The sequence below is a fragment of the Archocentrus centrarchus genome, chromosome 14, assembly GCF_007364275.1.
Source record: "Archocentrus centrarchus isolate MPI-CPG fArcCen1 chromosome 14, fArcCen1, whole genome shotgun sequence".
Classification (NCBI taxonomy): domain Eukaryota; kingdom Metazoa; phylum Chordata; class Actinopteri; order Cichliformes; family Cichlidae; genus Archocentrus; species Archocentrus centrarchus.
In genome coordinates this window covers 27,630,938-27,651,936 of record NC_044359.1, presented here as the reverse complement: position 1 = coordinate 27,651,936, position 20,999 = coordinate 27,630,938, and the positions used below count along the sequence as shown (strand labels likewise).

Genomic DNA, 20,999 nt, shown 5'->3' with positions numbered 1-20,999 from the left:
CTTTATTCCTGAAATTCACATTTTAAAATCATGTGACAGTTTAAATTTACAGACTGGAAAAAGGTCCTTATTTCAAAAAAAAAACAAAAAAACAACAAAGTGCTTTCAGTACACAGATGCTTACTGTGTCAAACTGACAGTTTCAGATAAAAAGAAACTAAATGTGGAGCAGTCCATATTCAGCGAACAGATGTTTGGTTTTTTTCCCTGGGAAACAGATTAAGAACTCCTTCAAAAAGAGAAAATAAATGGGACATCTGTGGTCTTTCAGAGCATTCCCCTGCTCGGTGTCGTCTATCTCACTACACTGGCTTTTGTCCGGGAGGCTCGGTGCTCCAGTGTATGCTTCTGCAGGGCCCGGTGTGCCGATCTACCTGCAGTCACGGGGCTGTCGTCCCACTGAGCAGCACGGACATCTGCTGATCAGATACACTCTCCTGCTGAGTCACAGCCATGGCCTGACACAGGTAGACGGCCAGGATGTGTTTGCACTGGAAGAAAAGATTGCAGACACAGATCCATTAGATGAGCAGCAGGGCCGGTGTGATTAATGACACGGATATGAACCTGTAATGACACGCCAGTAATTTAAATTCAAAGTTCTCATGTAAATAAAGGAGCCGCTTGGCTCTGACCTGTTGGAAATATTCCACTGACTCATCTTAACACTGAGAGTCACAAAGCAAACACCAGAAAAACTTCCAATATTTATAAACAATGAAAAATGTTAATATAAATGGAGAGTGCGGATGTTAAAAAGGGTCGTGCGTGTGGATGTTTGTGTACAAAGTAATTCTAGTAGATCTGTGAGCATGTGTCAATGAGCGTGTTCATGAGCTCCTCAGTCTACTGCATGCACTGCAGATGAGTTCCACCTGCACAACAGCCTGTCTGTGGACTTTTCTACCCCTTTCCTCAATCAAGGGTCAAAAATGACCTAAACGTCTAAATCTGCAAAAGTGGGGAGGTTTGTTTGCCGGCTTCTCCTGTTTACCAGCACATGCCTGTGGTAGGTGAGCTCCTTTTAATGTCTACTGACCTATTCTTGTCAGAGCAGCATGACCTCATCTGTCTTTTTCTGGTCATGCTGGAATCTGCAGAGCACATGCATGAACAGAGTGGCTCTAGTGAGGCGGGACTACACCCTGCGTGTGTCTCCTTACTTTGGGCTTGTGAGAGTTCTCTTAAATGGGATTATCCACCATTTCGCCTCCACATTTGGAACGACACAAACCATCTCCAGCCTCATCTAGACTGAGCGGACAGTCTGACGATCATTTTTAGTCTCCTGTGTGTTTGCAGAGGGAATGATATCAATGGTGCTGACGTGCTCATGAGGAGTCTCCATGGTCTGCTGCAGCTCTCTGTTTCTCACACTGATTTTAGCAGCATCCTCCAGGGATCGCCCTGACGGTCAGAGGAGGAGCGAAGATCGTTTGCTTGCAGATATTTGGACCTAAAACAGCCAGTCGGAGCGACGGGAGGTAGACGCCCATCAGCGACCAGACAAAAACAAGACCTGACCACAACACATCTGTCACACACATTTCAGCGTGGGCTCTGTCTTTCTTGAGTTGGCAAAGATTTCCTTTTGGAAGACACAATGAAAGCTAAACAGAATTCCCGTCTGTGCGTAAATATACTACTATATACAATGGAAATGTCTCCCTTACATTCCAAAATAAGTAAAGGTTTGCTTTGGGTTTCACCTCTACAGCTACAAACAGGGTTCTCCTCAAACCCCTGACAGGTGGAGACATTTGGAGTCTGCAAGGAGCAAAATAAACTCCCATGAGTGCTTTTCAGTAGATAACAACATAAGACCAATCAAATATAAAATATTAGAGCTCTCCGTAGAGCACAGAACCATTTATACAGAAGACAATTATGAGCAGGGCAAAATATCAATACTGTTAAAATCAATGTTTTTTTATATGAAACTACCTTTGCCAAGTACATCCTAACACATTTAATTTTAAATGCTACTCCCCTCCCCTCCCCAACTAAAAACCTTCAGTTTAACATGACATGATGGTTTGTATGAGACGTACCAGCAGGGCGTCATTTCTGCGCAGCACGCTGTAGGCGAAGGCTGGGCACGGGCAGTAGTGGCAGGACAAGAAGCAAGTGTACAAACGCCCCGAGCCTCCTGTTACCTGCAACACATTCACGCAAAACGTGTTTAAATATGTGGCAAAGTTTGTGTTTGCTGGCCTCAGTTGAAATATTTCACACAGATCATTGCAGAGGTACGACTCGCTCTTTATGAGGGAGATTCTGAAATCAAATCTGACTACAGGCCTGTTTGCAGTGGCAGTCCTGATGTAGCTCAGCTGGTAAACAAACATCTTTCCTAATGTTCCCATAATTCCGACACAATTCAGTAGAAGTTGAAATAATTGTCCTGAACTAGTCGTGACATCATCTGTAGACCCTGCAGCTGCTTCATGTGTGAAATCAAGCTGCTCACACATTATGGCTGCAGTCACAGCACTTGACTGGGTAAATGCACGGCTTTGAATTCACAGCTGTAAGCCCTCCATTAGCATACACCAATGTGGCTATAATACAGTACTGTGCAAAAGTCCTGACCCATCCCTCATTCCTTTGTATTTTTCTTCCAAGGCGCCAGATTATCTTGTTTTTCTGAGGCGCCCCTGAGCACATAACTCAAGGCACTTTGTTAATAACAGCCTGTTATAAAACACAACATTTGTTCACATTTCTTCAGCTGAATCTACAAAAAAAAAAAAAAATGTCAAAGATAAAACAGTTTGACGGACATGAAATTGTATTTTTGCCCCAAAAAGGTGATTCCCAAAAAGCTATTATTCAAAAACTTGGCATTTCTCAGAATGGTGTGCAGTGTGTCCTTAAAAAATTGGAGGAAACTGGACAAGTGGAGGACAAAAGAAGATGTCAGGCCTAAAAAGCCATCTTCAGAACAGTATCTGAAAGTCATGTCCTTAGGAAACAAGAAGAAATTGATCAGAGAGCTGACACAGGGCCTGAGAGATGCATCCGGGCCTTCAGCTGATCCATCTGCTGTTCACTGAAGCTTCATCAGAAATGGTCTCAGTGGAAGGGTGGCTGTCAGGAAGCCAATCTCAGGGAAGGAAAACAAAACACGGCCTGAAAATCAGTGGCAACAGGTCTGATGGAGTGATGAATCCAAGTTTAAAATTAGTAGGGAGGAGGTCAGTAGAGAGGTAGAACAGCGAGCATTTACAGTCATCTGCAAAACACAGTGGAGGAGAACGTCCTTCAAGAAGCCTGCAGGAAGCTGCCTCAGAGTTCAGGCTGTGCTGGAGAATAAAGGTGGTCATACCAAATATTGACTTTCAAGCTCATTAAAATTTTAAAAACTCTGCTTTTGCCTTACACTCCACACTCCCATGTATGTTTGCACATTTCAGTAAATAACTGTATCCATTTCCCATTTTCATTATAAAAAAATGAAGGGTGGCTCTAGATTTACAGGAACGTCCTGGTGTGAACTGTTTTTTTAGTAGAATTTCATTTGAAATGATTAAAAGCGTACAGGGTTAAAGGAGAGTTTGCGTCCACCAACCACATGATTTCACATTAGTTATTTAGGTGAGATCAGTAATAAATTATTCATGGAAGAAAAAAAAAAAAGGATGTCTAATGGCCTCGGCTGACTGAAGCTCCTGCTCATGATGTCAGCACTCACTCCCAACTACGGTCAGTGATTTAGGGGTCGTCCTCACACACATGACACATGAGGACATTAAGTCGGTGGATTAGCTTGACACTCCACAATAACTAATGCTTGCCAAGATGGCAGAGCAGGCTCCATTATTCTCCAGAGCTTCCATGAATTACCTTTCCCTCTGACCTACAAAAGTGAAAACACCTCATTTATTCAACGTGACACTTCATTATAAAAAGAAGGCACAAAAGAGACAATTACACAGGCTTACAACACCTCACTGAAGAGGTACCCTGCACAGCAAGATGAGGACAGAAGCTGTAAAACTGTGGCCACATGGACAAGGACCACTGCCGTTTCTAAAGAGCCACTTTTAAAACCAGCTCACACCAGCCCTTTTTGTTTCTCTGGCTTCATGTGGCTCTGCTGCAGCTCTCACCACAAAGCTGTTGACAAGCATCATCAAAACACCAAACCATGGGCTTCCACTGGCTGGCAGGCAGCGAGGCTTCTTAAAAAAAAAAAACACTATACATGAGGGTCTGTCTGTTACTCGCTGCAGTTGGAACGGTGAGAGTTAAAGACTCAGCAGAGTTCTGGCTCCATCTCTGCTACAAACAGTGGCTCTCACGGGAATACTTACCATTAGCATGAGCCAGAGGAGCAGGAACTAGGGCAGCCCTCTGTTCCACACTACAAACATGGCTTTGGGGAAATTTACAGTGGGAAGTCACGGAGATGCACTGCCCCTGTATCTGTATACCAACATACTGTATATCTGCATCATCAGTCCAAACTGACTGGGTGCATTTAGTCTGACTTACAAGACACAGACCTTGAAATACTGATGTGTGATGATGAATTACTCTAAGAGCTAAAAAGCCTTCATTTCAATGCTACAAAGACTTTTTACATTACATTTTACATTCCAATCAGGAGAATGGGTTAGCAAACACTTTAGAGAGGATTAACTAAACTCTCCTTACATGCATCATCTGAGCCGCCCTCTGTCACCACCTTCAATTAAAACCTTAAAACATGATCTGAGAGGGGAGGAAAAAGCATTCACTGAGTTTATTAACTAATAAATAACCTGCAGTGAGTTTTAATTATTGATTATCATTTCAGGCAAGAGCTTGACAAAGACTGTTAAATGAGACAGTGTGCTGCTGTTTCAGTTTATGTTACTGTAAAGTGAAAAATCCCTGAATTTAGATTTAGCTGTGAGAAGTTGTAATGACCCCCCCCCCCCCCCCCCCCCCCACACACACACACACACACACACACACACTTGTGTGAATGACAGTTAACTGAAAGCACATATTTTAGGAGTTTCATTAATTCACAAATTCTCTTTTGCATCAGACGGCGGTACATTTCTTATGAAAAGGTCATTCAGCTTTAGGACTGAGATAAGGTTTAAAAAAAAAAGAAAAAGAAATGCCAAGCTCTCATGGGTTATTCATTCCTTTAGGAGGTAAGGCGATCAAATAACCGCCAAAACAGGAGAAAATCCATTGTGTCCAACGGAAACAGATTATTACCAGGAAATGATAAAAATGGCTGAATCTGTTCATTTATCAACTTCGTCCCAGTGAACACACACATCACTGTACTTCCAGTAAACACAATACTGTTTTTTTCCAATATAACATTATTTTTGTGATGTGGCGAGAGACAGCTGCTCCGTCATCCTCTTCCCAGCTTACAGGAAACTGGTATAAACGCTCAACAAATGGATGACTAATTGCAGAAAAGCTTTATTTTAAAAATGAGCTAGAGCTCTAATTCCCAGCATCTAACTCCCAGTGCTGCCTGAAGATGCTCCACTCTGATCAAAAAAATACGGCTTCAAGTCCAACCTTTAACATAATGTCATTACTTTGATCCTCACGGCGATATCTTCACCTCCTCTTTTATGTCTTATTAAAAGTCAGAGATTTGCTTTGATTCATTTTAGCCAGAACTTCATTTGTATCTTTGTGCAAATCTCACCATGTTCTGATTGTAGATGATTTAAAAGGGTTGGTTTGATTATGTACCGAAGCACCCGCCATCAAATTTAAATTGAAGTCAGAGAGCATCCATCTATTTTCTTCTACTTATCCAATTCAGGGTCGTAGGAACCGGTCACAGCTGCCATGGGGCAGGAGGCAGGGTACACCAGGCTGTCACAGGGCTGACACAGAGACCAGTGATCAATTAACCTCACCCCACTGACTGCATGTCTTTGGGCTCCGGGAGGAAACCGGAGTACCCGGAGAGAACATGCAAACTCCACGCAGAAAGGCCCCGGCCAGATGGCGGATTCAAACCCAGGACTTTCTTGCTGTGAGGCAACAGTAATAACCACTGCACCACCATGCTGCCCTGAAATAAAATCCACTTCATGCACTACCACCTAAAACTTTACAAAAAATCCCACCTGGCCGGATTACAGGAGGAACACTCCCAGCTGCCAATATGAACTTTTTGTCTAAAACTTAGGATAAAGACAAAGAAGTGAGCTAGAGTAAATAAAATACATGGTGCCAAAAATATTTGGCAATACTGATATACAATGGTCAACCATGAGACAGCCGTGGAACAATTAAGCTGAGCTGAAAATCTGAACAAGCTGCATTGTACTTTAATGCTCCTTTCATAAAACTATTTTTACAGGGGACTGAAGGAGTTTACAGGAAATTCAGGACACAATGACCACAACCTTGGTGGACTGCTTTGTTTCGCCCACCACGAGTGATGCTGTGTCCTACTGAGGTTAACTCTCACATTTAAGCACAGCATGGCCCAGGAGAGTTTTCAGCTTATGGAATAACAGCATGCTTTTCTGTGATATTAAGTAATTTTCCAACTTTAGGGACAAATAAACTGTTCTTTTGAAAATATGCACAGTTTTATAAACTCAATATATTTATTTGCATGCAATGAGAAACACCTTTTATGATCTTAGAGGCACTGAGAAATGAAAATGGGGCTTAAAAAAAAAAAATGAGACAGACCTGGAAGGCCTTGCGTCCACTGGGAGATGTCAGACAGGTGACCGAGTGCTGGTCAACCAAGTCCAACGCCTGGAGCGCACAAGACCCGAAGACAAACTTCAGCCTGTGAGACGTGAAGAGTCAAAGCAAAGAGACAAAGAGTTCAAAGTCATTCTTCAATTAAAAATGTCAAATATATTATGGATTTCAGAATCTGACCTATGAAACTTTGCTGATTTTATGTTCTTATTTTATGGCAGCGGTGTCAAACTTTTCAAAAATGTCAAAAGTTCACAGCACCCACCCACAATTTGTATTAATGATTAAAAATAAAAAAGGATCCTACTTTTATTTTAATCTAAAAAAAAAAGTCTAGCACAAGAATATCAGCAAACTCTTGTCTTTCCTTCATAAACCAGAGCACTTCAGCTTAGATCTACTCCATACTTCACCGCACAGCCCCAGCAGTGGTTCTATGCCCCACCTTCTGAAAAAACACTGCATTTATGGGAAGCTGATCAGCTTTAAAAAAAAAAAAAAAAAAAGAAAACACCACAAAAGGTTGCAGCCATGTTTGAGTATAACAAAAGGCTGTGCAGATGAGACACATGGTTTAAACACAGAAACCACACCTGTATGTGTGTGTCTGTGGTTCAGCTTGTAGAACCAACGTGACACATTTTAACATCATTTCTTCCTTGCATGTTTCTTTAGTGTTTGTGCACATATGCAAATGTAATGTGAAGTTGTGGCTTGTTGATTTAACTGAGAACCAACTCTAAAGTTGATTCAAGATAAAAAAAAAAATCTCTAACAAAACCATCTGTGTGGAATTAAAGCTAATGATGAATGGTTTAAAGGTCTGTATTATTAAAAACATTATTCTACTATCCCTTAAGTAAATGCAATGGAAAAAAATATCATGTTAGATAATCATGCTGAAGTTCAGTGCAATAAGAGGCACACCCCTTTATCCATTACATCTCCATCACTCAGTTTGTTTTTAATAAAATTCTGACTGCGATCATTAATGTGGACAACATAATTATGTTGCTATATGATAAATATGCTTCTACAAAGCCTGGGAGATAAATACAAAAAAAGGGGAAGTCTAACAGTGAATTACCAGCGTGTGAAGGCCCCCTAAAGCTGAAGCTTCCTGACTAGCAAACAGGATGTGGTGAGAGGGAGCACTCCTTCACTCTCAGCATTTCAAGCCATCAGGAAATGTCCTCGTAAAGACACAGAGCACCATCACAATCCTGTCAGCGCTGTGTCAGTGGGACAAATCCAGAGTGCACGTATGCATCATTGGTCATTCTCAGTGTGGTTTTGCCACTTCACAGCCACTCAGACTCAGTCATGTGCAGACTGCTTTACTTAGACTCAGACAGCACAGGATGGCTACTTTTATTGGCTACTCTTCTTGCTTAACAAGAGAATGTGTTAACCACTACACTATGTAGCCACACACTTCTAGTGATAGATATAAAAATGAGTAAAGACAAAAATAAATAAGGAGCCCTTTAATAAATAAAGATGGAAGGTTTTTGTTCCTTGTATTGCTAACAGTAACCTGTAAGAAATGCCTGCATTGCCAAAGAACACATTTCCTATTGGCAGTCATGTCCGGCAGTCAGGTCAGCGTTCCTGACCAATCCAAAACTCCTTTAAGTTTGGTCTGGAGGACCCTATACCTCTATAGTGATCCCCATCTTGGCTCTTTTAAGCAGGCATTTATGCTGACGCTTTTGCACTTCTTCCATTTTCATCTAGTGATATATCTGTCACTAGAAGTGTGTGGCTACATAGTGTAGTGGTTAACACATTTTTATAAGTGCAGAAACTTCATTATGCTGCTCTTGCCTATTGTACCGTACACTTCAGGCGCCATGTTTCAACTGTACAACATTCCACAAAACTCAAATAGTCTGTAATCAAATTCATCCACAATAGACTGTCGGACACTCTCTGCTACAGCTCAAAATGTCACTCAAGTTCATATATGTGTGGAGGCACATGAGAGAATACTTTTAGTAATATAGCATATATGCAAATGAGGATTGTTTCTGTGTGTTTTATTGTTTTCTTTTTTGAGTACTTTTATACTAGTGGAAAATTAATAAACATGCTTTAAAAAAGAAAATAATACTTACGCAATTAGCAGGTCATTGGGAACTGCAAGAAGAAAAAAGTGATTTAATTATGTGTAAAAACATAATTAAACAGCAGCTGCAGGGTTTGTAAGCCAAGACTGCTTTGGTGTTGATGTGAAGACATAATATAAAATATAAAATATATTAGCCTCTGGAAAAAAATCTTCCCACATATAAAACGGTTCCTTTCAACATGGGTTTTTTCTTTTTTACACTCACCAATATTTGTTATGCAGGTGTGAAAACTTAGGGGCATTCCACCATCATGTTTTCAACCACATATTTTTAAACCGTGACACTGCTGCCATTTACAGTCATGTGAAAAATTAGTACACATTTACTGGTCTGCAATGCTCAGAATGTTAAAGTTCATGACAGCTGTGGAAATAAATCAAGGTGCACGCAGTCAGATTTTCTTTGTGAGTTCTATTCACCTTTGCAAAGGGGTCGAACAGCAGTACTGCATGCTTTTGACAAAGATGGACTGTAAACATTTTTAAGATTAGGATTAAAACTTTCCTTTTTGATCAGTATCCAGAATGGCTTGCTCATTTCAGTTCAGTTTTTATTGTTTGTCTTTTTTTTAATTATTACTGCAGGGAGAGCATATGCCGCAGGCAAGATTAAGGAAAATCAATATAGATACAATATATAGATTATAATAAAAACACAGAGCTTTTCTGAAAGCAGCTGACTCACTGTCTGCTAGAAGTTCAGAACCTCATCAGGTAAGTTGTGATATCAAACTTTACCAAAATAATAAATAACACTAAAGACTAATAACATTCATTTTATTTTAGTTAGTTTTCCAAATTCACTAAATAATTTGGTTTTTTTCCTCAAAAGTCCTTAACTAAAATGTTTTTTTCATCATCTAGTTTTAGTTTTAATTATCTACTATAACCTTCGTGTGTGTGCATTTCACAGCTTCTTTCAAAAGTAGGTCATTTATGTTGAAAGTTTCCATCAATAACAACTGATCAGGGCTGAAAATGTGAGTGCCAGGATCAACTACTTTCAGGGCTTCAGGGGTTTAATCAATCCAACACCCAAAGATCATGGCCTAATAAATTTATTTGGCAATAGGCAGACAGCAAAAATGTGTTTAAAGTTAAAATTTCCCTGATTCTGGGTGCCAGGGTGGCTCAGTGGTAGAGCAGGCGACCATGTATGCTGCGAGGCAAAAGCAGGCAGCGCAGGTTCAAGTCCTGACCTGTTGCTCTTTGCTGCGTGTCTTCCTCCCACTTTCCTGTAACTATAAACTGTAAATAAATCCACTGTGGCTAAAAAAAAAACAAAAAAAAAAAAACAGTTATCCCTGATTCATCATTACAATTAGGTGATATAATAAAATATTCTCTCTCCAGTTGTCCTGACACCCTGTTGGAGTTGGAAACGCTCAACTTGTCTTTAAGGTAGAGAATAGCTTGTGTTACATGTGTGTGCGTAGGCTGTGTACTATCATGTGTGTGCATTGTAGGTGTGGTGCTATCAACTTCAAGTGTCAGCTGAGTCAGAGTAGCAGCACGTCGTTCACGTGTCTCCCCCCAGCCTCAGTCCACCTCGCTTGTCATCAGCAGTGTTGTCCCTACTGAGGGACTGCTCTGTCCCCTCTGATAACACTTGAAACGGATGTCCGGGTCATACTGTCCCATTCTGGAGCCACCCCACCCTCTGGCAGGTGCTTGATACACAGTTGCACTCAGGAGATCTGGTAAAGAGGCTGCAGTTTGTTTAGATTAGTACATCGAGGAAATTTACCAGAACTTTTTCCCAGTCATGAGTCACTGAGCTTCTGACCACTGTAGACTAGTAGGGGCTGTCCATTAGCACATTTGACTCCAATATGAACGGCAGTTGGCGTGTCTGCACATTGCTGTCTGTTGTTTGTTTTTTTTGTTTTTTTTTGGGGGGGGGGCTACAAGAGGAAACTCCGATGTGGAGGTGGTCATGCTTTCTGATGAGTCAGCTTGCTGATGTGAAACCTCCAGTGGTGTAGCTGTAGTCAGTAATGAATCATTGGGAGAGTCTGCTGGCGCCATGTGCTGTCCATCTTTGTTGTATAGTGGTGGTGGAGGTTGAGTAGGGGGAGCCATTGGAGGGGCACAGTCAAGGTCGTGATCCACTCTGACACACTGAGGCTCTAAGCAGAGATACAGACAAGACTTTCATCTTATCCTACTTCCCTTTTTCCTGAGCCTGTTTGCTTAGCTTTCTTTCTGTCCCTGCATTCTGCATCATATTTCCACACATTTAATGCCTTCAAGTCATTTTCGATTTCAACAAAATCTCTATTTTCATTTTTTTCTTGTTTTTTCTCTCTTTTATTCTATGACCTAACTCTTCCAACTACATTAGCTATCTAATACTGAGAGCTCTCCCTTGTGGAAACCCAAAATGTTTAACCCAAACACAACATACTCATTTAGCTCCATCACATCTCATATAAACTGCATTCGGAGACACAAAATAAAGCTCTTCACTGGGATTTTCTTTACCAAATACCTGGTTTTATCAGTTTGGGGTGTTAATGTCTACTGGACATGTGATTGTCACTGTGAATCCAGGATCTCTTTCACTACAACAGCGGTAAACCTAAGGAGGACCCCAGCCCTCAATTTACTTTCTGCCTGAGAAAATACTCCCTGTTTGTGGAATGCTGCGTTTACTTAACCCTGTAATGACTAATCTCTAGACCAGATGTGAATGTGGAGAAACAGTCATTTTTCCTGTTTTTTGTCATTGCCTTTGGAAATACGAAAGCAAAGTGGAGATGCTTGGTCACAATGCACAGCACCATGTTTGGCACAAACCAAACTCAACATATCAGCACAAACATCTCATATCAACTGTCAAGCACAGTGGTGGAGGGCTTGTTTTGTAGCCACAGAATCTGGGCACCTTGTAGTCACTGAGGCGACCATGAACTCCTCTGTATACAAAGGTATCATAGAATCAAATGTCAGGCCATCTGTCAGACAGCTAAAGGATGGCCCAAACTGGGTTATGGAACAGGACAATGACACCAAGCACAGCAGAATGATTCTTTTCTTTTTCAGCCAAAGTGCTGCAATGACCCATCAAAGTCCAGACCTCAACCTGACTGAACTGTTGTGGCAGGACCTTAAGAGAGATGTGCATAAATGGATGTGCGCAAACCTCAATGAACTAAAGCAACATCGTAAAGAGCAGTGCACCAAAATTCCCCCACAGTGATGTGAGAAACTGATAAAGTCATAAAGCAAATGATTACATCAGGTCATTGCTGCTAAAAGTGATTCTACAAGCTATCAAATCATGGGGTGTACAAAGTTTTTTTTACAAGACTGCATAGAGGTTATGTTATGCTTTCTGGCTAGTTTTTCTATCCCCTGCAGTAGACAGATGGGTATAGAGGCAAGCTGTTGCCCAGACAGCTGTCAGCTCAAATTTAATGAATGTTAATGCAGGTAAAATAAAACAACTGCTGAGATGGCCTTGGGCGATGCACTGACTAAGATGGGCTGTGTGTCAATTTTCTAACTATAGGCATAACTTTAATAAGAAAAATAAATACACCAGCCAACAAAATAGGACTGCATGCTTCAGTTTGGCCATTTAAAACAGTGCAAATGAGAATTCCTGAATAATGTAAGACAGTTTACACACGGCAGAGCAAGTTACATTAGGAAATTGGGGTGTAGCAGGATGTAAACTCACACAGGCAATATACACAAAATAGGGGTGGCTGCTGCTCAGGAGGTACAGCAGGTCACCTACTAATCGGAAAGTTGGTGGTTCGTTCCTGGCTACTCCAGTCTGCATGCCAAAGTATCCTTGGGCATGACACTGAACCCCAAGTTGCTCTCTGATGTGTTCACTGTAGTGTGAATGGTAGATAGAAAGCGCTTAGGTGTAGTAAAAAAAAATGCGTGTGTGAATAAGGCATGTTGTATAATGCGCTTTGAGTGCTCAAGCAGAGTAGAAAACGGTTAGAAAGGAAAGACAGCTTTCTGTCAAATATGAAAACAGACTCAGCACCTTAACTGTACCCGGACTATCCGTGCGTAAATGCGCAGTCAGTCACCATTTTGAGCATTGCTGAGCTTTCCAAATTACGACATGTCAAAACATTTCATGTAAAAGGGCATTTTTCCACCTGCTTAAACTTGTAGTAGTGCATAACAGCCAGGTTCTCGGCTGAAGCTAACTGTGTGGCAGCAGCGCCTCCTACTGCCAAGATGTGAAAGTGCATAAATTAAAGGTTCCACAACGATTCCTACATTAAAGTTAATATGAAGCACAGGAAAGTTTGCTGCTACCTGCGTTTCAATTATTAGACGCTCCCAGGAAAACGATGATTTTACGTCGAGTTCGCCTTTAAAGTCAACACTCTCACACGCTGCTTTAATTGTTAGGTAGCAATGCTAAAGCTACGTTAAATTAAACCCATCCAAGTCCAAATGCATGTCTTCGTCATTGTCGTCTTACTTTGAGACGTCTCCTGGTATGTTTTCTGTATATCTCGAAAAAGCTGTTCCGCCACTGCAGGTAAAAACGAGCGCATTTTCGCACCGCTTGCTGCAGGAAGTCTCTGACGCTTCCAGCCAATAAAGTGCCACCAAAATATTACAACTTCCGTTGTTGTGTTGAAGGTTTGCCTTCCCTCCAAAATAAAAGTCCTAAAGTAGATCACATTTTTGTGGAGGAGATTATTTGGAATATTTTGCTTTTGAGGTGTTATATGAATGTCCGTGATGCCACAAAAATGTGATGGCACCTTTTCTTGTAAATAAGAAGAAAAAAAAACATCGTTTTGTGTATGAAAGGAAAATAAGTCCAAAGCCTAAAACTCCATGTATATTAATACAAACTTATGGAAATTTAATTCATTTCTTAATATGGTGTAAAGCACTAAAGTCTGATATCTCATACCGTGTCAATGATAAAGCAGCATTGTACTGGCAGGAGACATAAGATCAGCTAAACTTTTTTCCCACAGTAAGACATTTAGCTCTGGTATAAGCAGTAAGTTAGAAGTGAGCTAGCCTCCAGAACAAACCCATTTCACAGCAGACACGGTGAAAGAGATGCTTGGTGTCCATATATTAAACATTCTAAGTTACACATGACTGCTGGATGACTGAGACGCTACATTCAGTTAAAGGTTTCAAACAGTCTGAGTCACTGCAGGAAGCTCCTTTAATGCATCATAAACAGAAAGCCATCAACTTGCCTGGAGGAGCAAAAACTCATCGGCTTACTTTTCCTATGGCCATGTGTGGATTTAAAGGTCAAACTGACAGCAGAATTGACATGAAAATGTGGCAAAATTATTATGCAACAGTAATTAACCAATATTCTTTAATCTGCACTCCAAAGGTCTCTGATGTTTTGGTGTCAGACTTAATTATATAACATTTTCTTTGAATTTGTAGTAATTCAGTTAACATTTTTGCCTCACTCAGCTTCAATTTAAGTCTGAGAATCGTTAATAACTGATAGATTTGTTGCATTTGCCAAACTTTTACCTACAAGGGATTGCTGGCATTAATTTTTATTTTGTATTGCATTACCTGACAAATAAAAATTAAACTAAATTATTGCAATACACCTCAAAGAGCGAGCGCCATTGCCCGAGTGCACTCTGAAAAAAGAGCAGTGGATAAAAAGATGGTACACCTATCAAGAATCTGCACATTTTTCAGTGGTGATCTGATCCACTTTATTTGATTGGTCTGAACTCTTGTAATAGCCTACCGAGAGACATTGTGCGATACAAACATTGCATTTCAACATCATAGGTTACATGGGTTTTCAAGTCTCAATTCCAAAAAAAGAAAAAAAAAAAAAAAAAAAAAAAAAAAAAAAAAAAAAAAAAGTCACCACTGTGTGTTTGATAAGAGCTGAAAAGATGCTCCAATATTTTTTCGGCTTCATGTCGGATTTCTTTAAGATTCAAGTTTGTAAACTTTTTTTTTTTTTTTTTTTTAATCATTGCATTTGTAAACACATAACACCCCATCTAAACAGGATGAAGAGCAAAGATGTTGAAGAAAAATGACAAAATAAAAATCTGAACATGTGCTACGACAAACAATTCAAAAATCAAAAACGAAAGAAAAAAAAAAAAAAGGAAATATCAAGTTTAGAGCAGAATGGATTTGTTAACTGAGCAGAGTGAAAGCTGAAAAAGCCAAAATATGGTATTTTTTCACATATCTAAAACAAAGTTTACTGCCATGTATGATAGTTGACCTAGTATAATTCATATATTCAAAGCTTTATGTCTGTTGTGTGACACAATGAAAGCAGAGATTAAGTGGTCATGGATCTGAATCATCATGACACTAAATACCTAAACATGGTACCATACACTGAAAACTGTAACTGCGATGCAACTGTCACACTTTAAAAAAAAAAAAAAAAAAGAATTCCTGTACCAGCTACAAGAAAAAAAGCAAAGTCAAAACATCCAAATTTCTGTGAGCGGTGGCAAAATGTTAAAGCACATTTTAGTATATGAGGGGCTGGAGGCTGAATAAGTTACACAGCAGGTAGTATGCTTTTTGTTGTCAAAAGCTACAAAGCCAAAAAAAATAAAAAAGTGCAACAATGGTGCAGACCGTTCTTTAGGTTTGGTTAGTTTTGCCTTTGTGTGTGATGTGTGTGATGGAGTTTACAGAGTTCAGATTTTTGTCAGGACAGTCTATTAAAAAAAAAAAAAAAAAAAAGAGGGATTACAGAAACAAATACAGACATTAAACACCAACGTATATCTCTGAGAAAATTAGTTAAAGCTGCCTTTTTTCTCAAGTCACAAGGCATGGCAAAAGCATCCAAAACAAAAACTTCCTGACATTATTTTTTTTTTTTTTAAAACCATGTCAACATTGCAGAGCAAATCATTCTGGACAGTTTGGAAACTGCAAAGAGACAGCTACATGTGACATCACATAGCTCTGTTGAAGAAACAAAAAATAAAAACACATTGGCTCACTTTCATTATTCAGACGGGGTCCAGGAGTAGTCATAAGGATATAATTTCTGGCAAAAAATTAAGCTTATATCAGACTTTTCACCTTTCTGCTATGACACCAGTGTTCTCAACTTGTTTCGAAGACATTTCTCTGTCTAGGGTGAACGGTTATCTGCCATCCAACAGTTACAATCCATGCATCATCCCCACTGTGTGATGAAGACGGGTATCAGATACCGAGTGCTGTTTGAAATGTTAGTCTGTTTCTTTTGTCCTCCAATGTCCGCAACGTTCAGTCTCTGGTGGTGCTTGGTGGATGGCGCGCAGGGCGGCACAATCTCCGTGCTCTGCTCATGGTCAAGTACAAACCACAGGTCCGGTCTCTCTTAGCGTTGCAATGGTAAAAATATTTGTGTATGTGTGCTGGGTGACATGGTTCGGAGGGGTGGGAGAGGCTGGACTGCGAGAGACCAACTACGTTATTAAAGAACGCACCCATACTCTTTCCATTTAAAGTGGATCAATTTAAAAGCGACATTAAAATAAGAAATAATCAAGTTAAGAAAAACACTGCAAAAGGTTACTCTATTTACATACAATGATTTTCTTAAAGACAAGGTATATCTTTACAGAAATCAAACAAATTTCAGAAATAGTTTCTTCTGTGTCTCTTTTTACATATTAAGTTTTTTTAATCTTTCCCGTTTCTCATGTCATCCCCTCAGCTGAGTTTTGTTTACCCCCCTCCCCCCTCTCAATAACAGGCTGGGCGAGTGCTTCTGGGACAAAAAGCAAGTTACATCCAGGAGAACCTTGCCTGTCACAGGCTGCTGCTGCTGCTTGTACTCTCAGACAACAGCCAGGGGGCGCCACAGCACCAAAAATAATAAAAAAGGACAACACCCCATCTACCTGTTGCACTCGCCAGAGAGCGAGGTTAGTTCTGGGAGAGGGGTGTGAACAGACAAGCCTAAGCGCAGGCCTCTCTTCTGGTTAATAAAGCTGTAGCAAGCAGGGCTCAGTCGTCACTGTCAGACAGGGTCTCGTATTGCTCCGACAGCAAAGACTGCCACTCTCGCCGCTGGCCTGGAGCTCCAGCTGGGTTCTGCTGCAGCTGCTGCTGCTGGCTCTGTATGGAGGGTGAGGCTATGGAGGTGGGTGGCGTGTTGCTCAGTATCCGCATTGTCAGCGGGTTGTAGGGGAACTGCATGGGTCCTGCAGAAAGGGGAAGACAACAAGAGTGAGAACATGTAGATGAAATGGTTCCAGGGCCCGATTCCAGGGAGCAGGTTCAACAAACTCAGAGTCTAACCATAACCTTTGTGTTGAGTAACTCTGGGTTTTTGGTTCCCAGAAAGGCTGATCAGTTAGTTCAATCAACTCTATCCACCCTGGGTTTGACTCAGTTGCTGTTAGCCAAACAGTAACTGAGTCAAACTCAGTTCATAGTAACTGTTTTACATATAACACAAAAAAATGCAGAGCAGCTTTCAAGTTGCAAAGTTTGATCAGTAAAGACAAACATGTTATATGAAATATTAGCATGCACAGCTAAATTTTAGTTACTTCAGTATAACTTTGGAAGGATGAGCCATTTTAAATTCAAATCAAGTCAGGACAAAATAAACCACTATGCATCCAAAATGGATCCGGATGGGATGAGCTGAGAATTCTCCGGAAGTGAAATGGATCCAAACCAGATCTGCTCAGAAACTGTTGTTTAACTGGACTCCAACCCAGACACGGTTTGCTGATCTGTGTGATGCGTTATGGACCCACTGAGACTCATTTAGGTGATTTACAGTGCAAAATATGTCAAGGTTCAGAGTTTGAATTTCATACACTAAACCTCAAAATGTTGTTTGCCATCATTTAATGACTGAATCTCAATCTGTGAACAAATTTCAGCATGAAATGTAGTCAGAACATCAGACTAGCTGCAGCTGCGCTTTAAAATACATTTAGTTCTATTTCAGCCTCAAACATAATTCCAAGATCCCATCTGTAACAGACATTTTTAGTGTGAGAGGTTACAACATGTCAAAAGACTGATATATATATATTTATGTATATAGTGCTTATGTATATGTGTATAGTTTTTTGCTATTTTATTTTATTCTATTGAATTTTAGTTTTTGTTTTTAGTTTAGTTATTTGTTCTTACTCATCCTTTTCATTTTTTCTCTGTATTGAGCTGCTGTAATGCACAAATTTCCCCGTCGTGGGATCATTAAAGTTTTATCTTATCTTATCTTATCTTAAGACTGGACAGTGCACCTGTGGACGAGGGTCGGTCATCCCAGCTCCACTGCTGTTGGGCTTGTCTGTGATAATCTCCCTCAGAGTGGACGGAGGACACTGATGAGGGGCGCTCCCCTCCACCGTAGACCTGACCCAGGTTAGGAGACTTGGATTTCCGACTATTTGCTTTGCCCTGCTTCTGCTTACCTGAATTCAAACAGGCAGAATGTGTAAATTAACATGTTAAACATAAGATCCCTTCAGAACAAGCACAACTCGTGCTGACCGCACAGGTTTCTTTTTGGGATTGACGCTTACCCATACTGGGAGATGGAGTGGCCTCCTGCCGAGGATCACCGCCAGCGTTTGATGCTATTCCACCCTGTTGCTCCTCCTGTCTGTCCTCCAAGTTGCCCATCAAGGCCTTGCGGATGATGTCCTCCAGACCCAGATTACTGGCTGGGTCACTAAAGGAGTGATTCCTGGGGTTGATGCTGCCTACAAATCATAACACACACACACAAAAAAAAGCTACAATAAGAAAGGAAATCAGCTTAAATAAAGTGTGAAGTATCTGAACGAGATATGCTGCTACTTACTGGAGCTGGTAACAGCAGGCAGGTTAAAAATCTCTGTTCCTGGTTGTGCGTTTCCTGCGAGACAATTATTATTGGTGAAACAAAGCCAGTTTAGAAGAAACTGAGTTCAAAATGATTTAATAAGTCACATGCATAAAGTGTTAGAAGAATTAGAAGGATTAAGTTCAACAGAAAGGATAAGAAAAGACCCACTTACCAACATCAGAATCACCGACACCAGAGGTGGAGTTCAACTTACGAAAGATCTCCTGCTTCTTCGATTTCACCATCGGTGAGGTGTTCTCCAGCTTGGTGAAGAAGGCAGGCAGATAGCTAACACTTCCTGGGGACCGCGAGTCACTCCTTGAACCACACAAAGATCAAAGAGTCAAATTATTACTACGCAGCTTCACTGCGGTTCAAACACTTTGGACGCTGGCACCCAGACAGGACACTGATTAACAGACAGGTATCAAATATCAGGGTTCAAACAGCAATCTAACTGCTAACTATAATAGTCAAATTTCAGTATATTTCACTCCACATGCAGAAGGTGTACAATGGACACAAGCGGATGTTTATCACTCTCTACATTCTATTGTAATTAATGCTATAATCACAGGAACTTCAGTATTATGACAATTTGAATATAACTATCAAAACTGAATCTGAATTGATTTTTAAGAGCTGCACTGGCTTCCAATTATCGACCAAACAAGCTGAGCACCTCCACTACCTGATCTCTGAGCTGTCACCCTCTCGTCGCTGGGGTGGAGGTCCACCAGACTCCTGTTTGTCCATGCCTTGGTAGCTCTGTGGTGGAGAGATGGGTTCATAGTTCTCCATTGGCCTGCCTCCTCGCTCTGGAGACTTGCCGGGCCTGAAGAGGAGGGAGAGACAATATTTTAGTCCAAGGGCAAATAATAAATTAGACCCATTCTTATTATTTCACACTTTAAGTACCTGGCTCTGGGCTTGTCAGGGGCGTTCTCTGGGGAAACTCTACTGGAGGGTCTCTGGTGGTGTGAGGCCTGCACCTGATTCTCAGGACTGTAGCGACTGGGCATCTTGCCTCGACCTGAAGAGGACACAGGCGGCACAATGCTCTGGAATGCAGCAGAGGTTGAGGAGGAGACTGGAGGAGGCTCCTTATTCCGGGCAAAGTCCTGTGTTATGATGTGCTGCATTACAGGGAGTGACCAGAAAACCATGTTAGCTAGGTGTGATTACCTGGTACATGTTGCAGAATGCTGTGTTTTCTTACCGAAATGTGGTCTGCCAAGGTCATGACACGATGAGTTTTGGGGACCTGCGAGTAACTGTCAGCCTGGGAGGAAGAGGGTTGCTGCGAGCCGGACTGTGGCGGTTCCCCTGATGGCCGGTATCGACTCATGTCATAAGGTCGCATGCCAACTGGTGAAGGTTAACCGGGGACAGAGCAGAGTTGTTTTGGAGAGTCAGGGTGAATGAAGTCAGAAGTAATGAGATAGCAAGAAGCCAACAGACTCTATGCCAAAAGTAAATGATCCGCATCTGCTTGCAGGTGGAAAAATAACTAAGTGCAGTGTGGGGACTAGACTTGTGCAGAGGAATGCTGTCTGAAAATCTCAAATGACAAGGTCAGTGGGTGAAGCCATTCAAATTACGGCATGTTTACTCAACACAGCTAATTTTAGCCTTCGATGCCAAAACCTCCTCAACCCTGCAACACGCCTACTTTGACATTAAAGTAAATCTTTGAACAGTCTAAGCTCCCATTGGTCTAAGGTATCATTCTCTAACCCGGGGCGCGAGCACATGCAGCGACCAGCAGTGAGAGTCTGGCGTCCTAGTTCGCAAACCTGTTTTATTGCTTTTATTTGTTATGTCTTCCATGATTACTTAGTGGTTGTTTTAAATGCTTCACATACTGTTATTCCACAATGGATCCGGTGTATTTGGCCCTACTTTTCTTTCCTCCTTGTCGCCTATGTTGAGGGAGCTGTCAGTCAAGCCAGAGTGCAATACAGCAGAGAGGTGCTGCTGCAGCTAAACTGTGAGAGTTTAGCTCAGTCAGAAGTTCAAGTGCCAGATCGTATTAGGAAGAACTTTAATGACTCGGGAGGCATGTCACAAAAGATAATGGGGGATAAGAGGCGAAATCAGGCTGAGTCTGAGGAAACGGCAGATGTCCAGGATTCCCCTGACTTCACCAATAATGGGGAACGTCCAGTCCCCGAGAAACAAAAGGGGACAAATAGCAGGGAAACATTAGTTTCCAAAAGGATTTCAGGAAGTGTTGTGTCATGGCTCACCGGACATCAACCTGACCATTGCTGGTTTTTGGAGCACCTGTCCAGTGTTGCCAGGTCTTGCGATAGAAACAAGCAACCAGCTCTATGAAAACAAGCCAAAAAAAAAAAAAAAAAGCCC

At 41.2% G+C, this 20,999-nt stretch overlaps 2 protein-coding genes across 2 annotated transcripts in view; both read right to left on the bottom strand.

The window, feature by feature from the left end:
* Positions 1–26: 26 nt before the first annotated feature.
* Positions 27–13,394, bottom strand: zswim7 (zinc finger, SWIM-type containing 7). Its single transcript, XM_030745611.1, has 5 exons — positions 13,281–13,394; positions 8,811–8,832; positions 6,676–6,778; positions 2,052–2,156; positions 27–491 (listed from the first exon to the last, which is right to left on the bottom strand). The coding sequence occupies exons 1-5, from the start codon at positions 13,354–13,356 to the stop codon at positions 381–383; spliced, it is 417 nt and encodes a 138-aa protein (XP_030601471.1). The 5' UTR covers positions 13,357–13,394; the 3' UTR covers positions 27–380.
* Positions 13,395–14,732: 1,338 nt separating this feature from the next.
* ncor1 (nuclear receptor corepressor 1) overlaps positions 14,733–20,999 on the bottom strand; it is a 60,548-nt gene continuing 54,281 nt past the window's right edge. The window contains exons 39-46 of the mRNA XM_030747252.1: positions 19,852–20,000; positions 19,551–19,768; positions 19,324–19,467; positions 18,805–18,950; positions 18,609–18,662; positions 18,328–18,507; positions 18,046–18,216; positions 14,733–16,983 (exon numbers count right to left, since the gene is read on the bottom strand). Coding sequence (XP_030603112.1) covers positions 16,787–16,983; positions 18,046–18,216; positions 18,328–18,507; positions 18,609–18,662; positions 18,805–18,950; positions 19,324–19,467; positions 19,551–19,768; positions 19,852–20,000 — 1,259 coding nt within the window. The 3' untranslated portion in view covers positions 14,733–16,786. The remainder of the gene's footprint in view (positions 16,984–18,045; positions 18,217–18,327; positions 18,508–18,608; positions 18,663–18,804; positions 18,951–19,323; positions 19,468–19,550; positions 19,769–19,851; positions 20,001–20,999) is intronic.

Excerpts from the sequence above, each read along its gene's own strand:
- zswim7 (XM_030745611.1), bottom strand. The coding sequence starts at position 13,356 with ATGCGCTCGTTTTTACCTGCAGTGGCGGAACAGCTTTTTCGAGATATA. Across the intron at positions 2,157-6,675 it reads GTGGACGCAAGGCCTTCCAG|GTAACAGGAGGCTCGGGGCG; the intron begins GTCTGTCTCATT and ends AATGTGTTGCAG. Across the intron at positions 492-2,051 it reads GCAGAAATGACGCCCTGCTG|TGCAAACACATCCTGGCCGT; the intron begins GTACGTCTCATA and ends CTTTTCTTCCAG.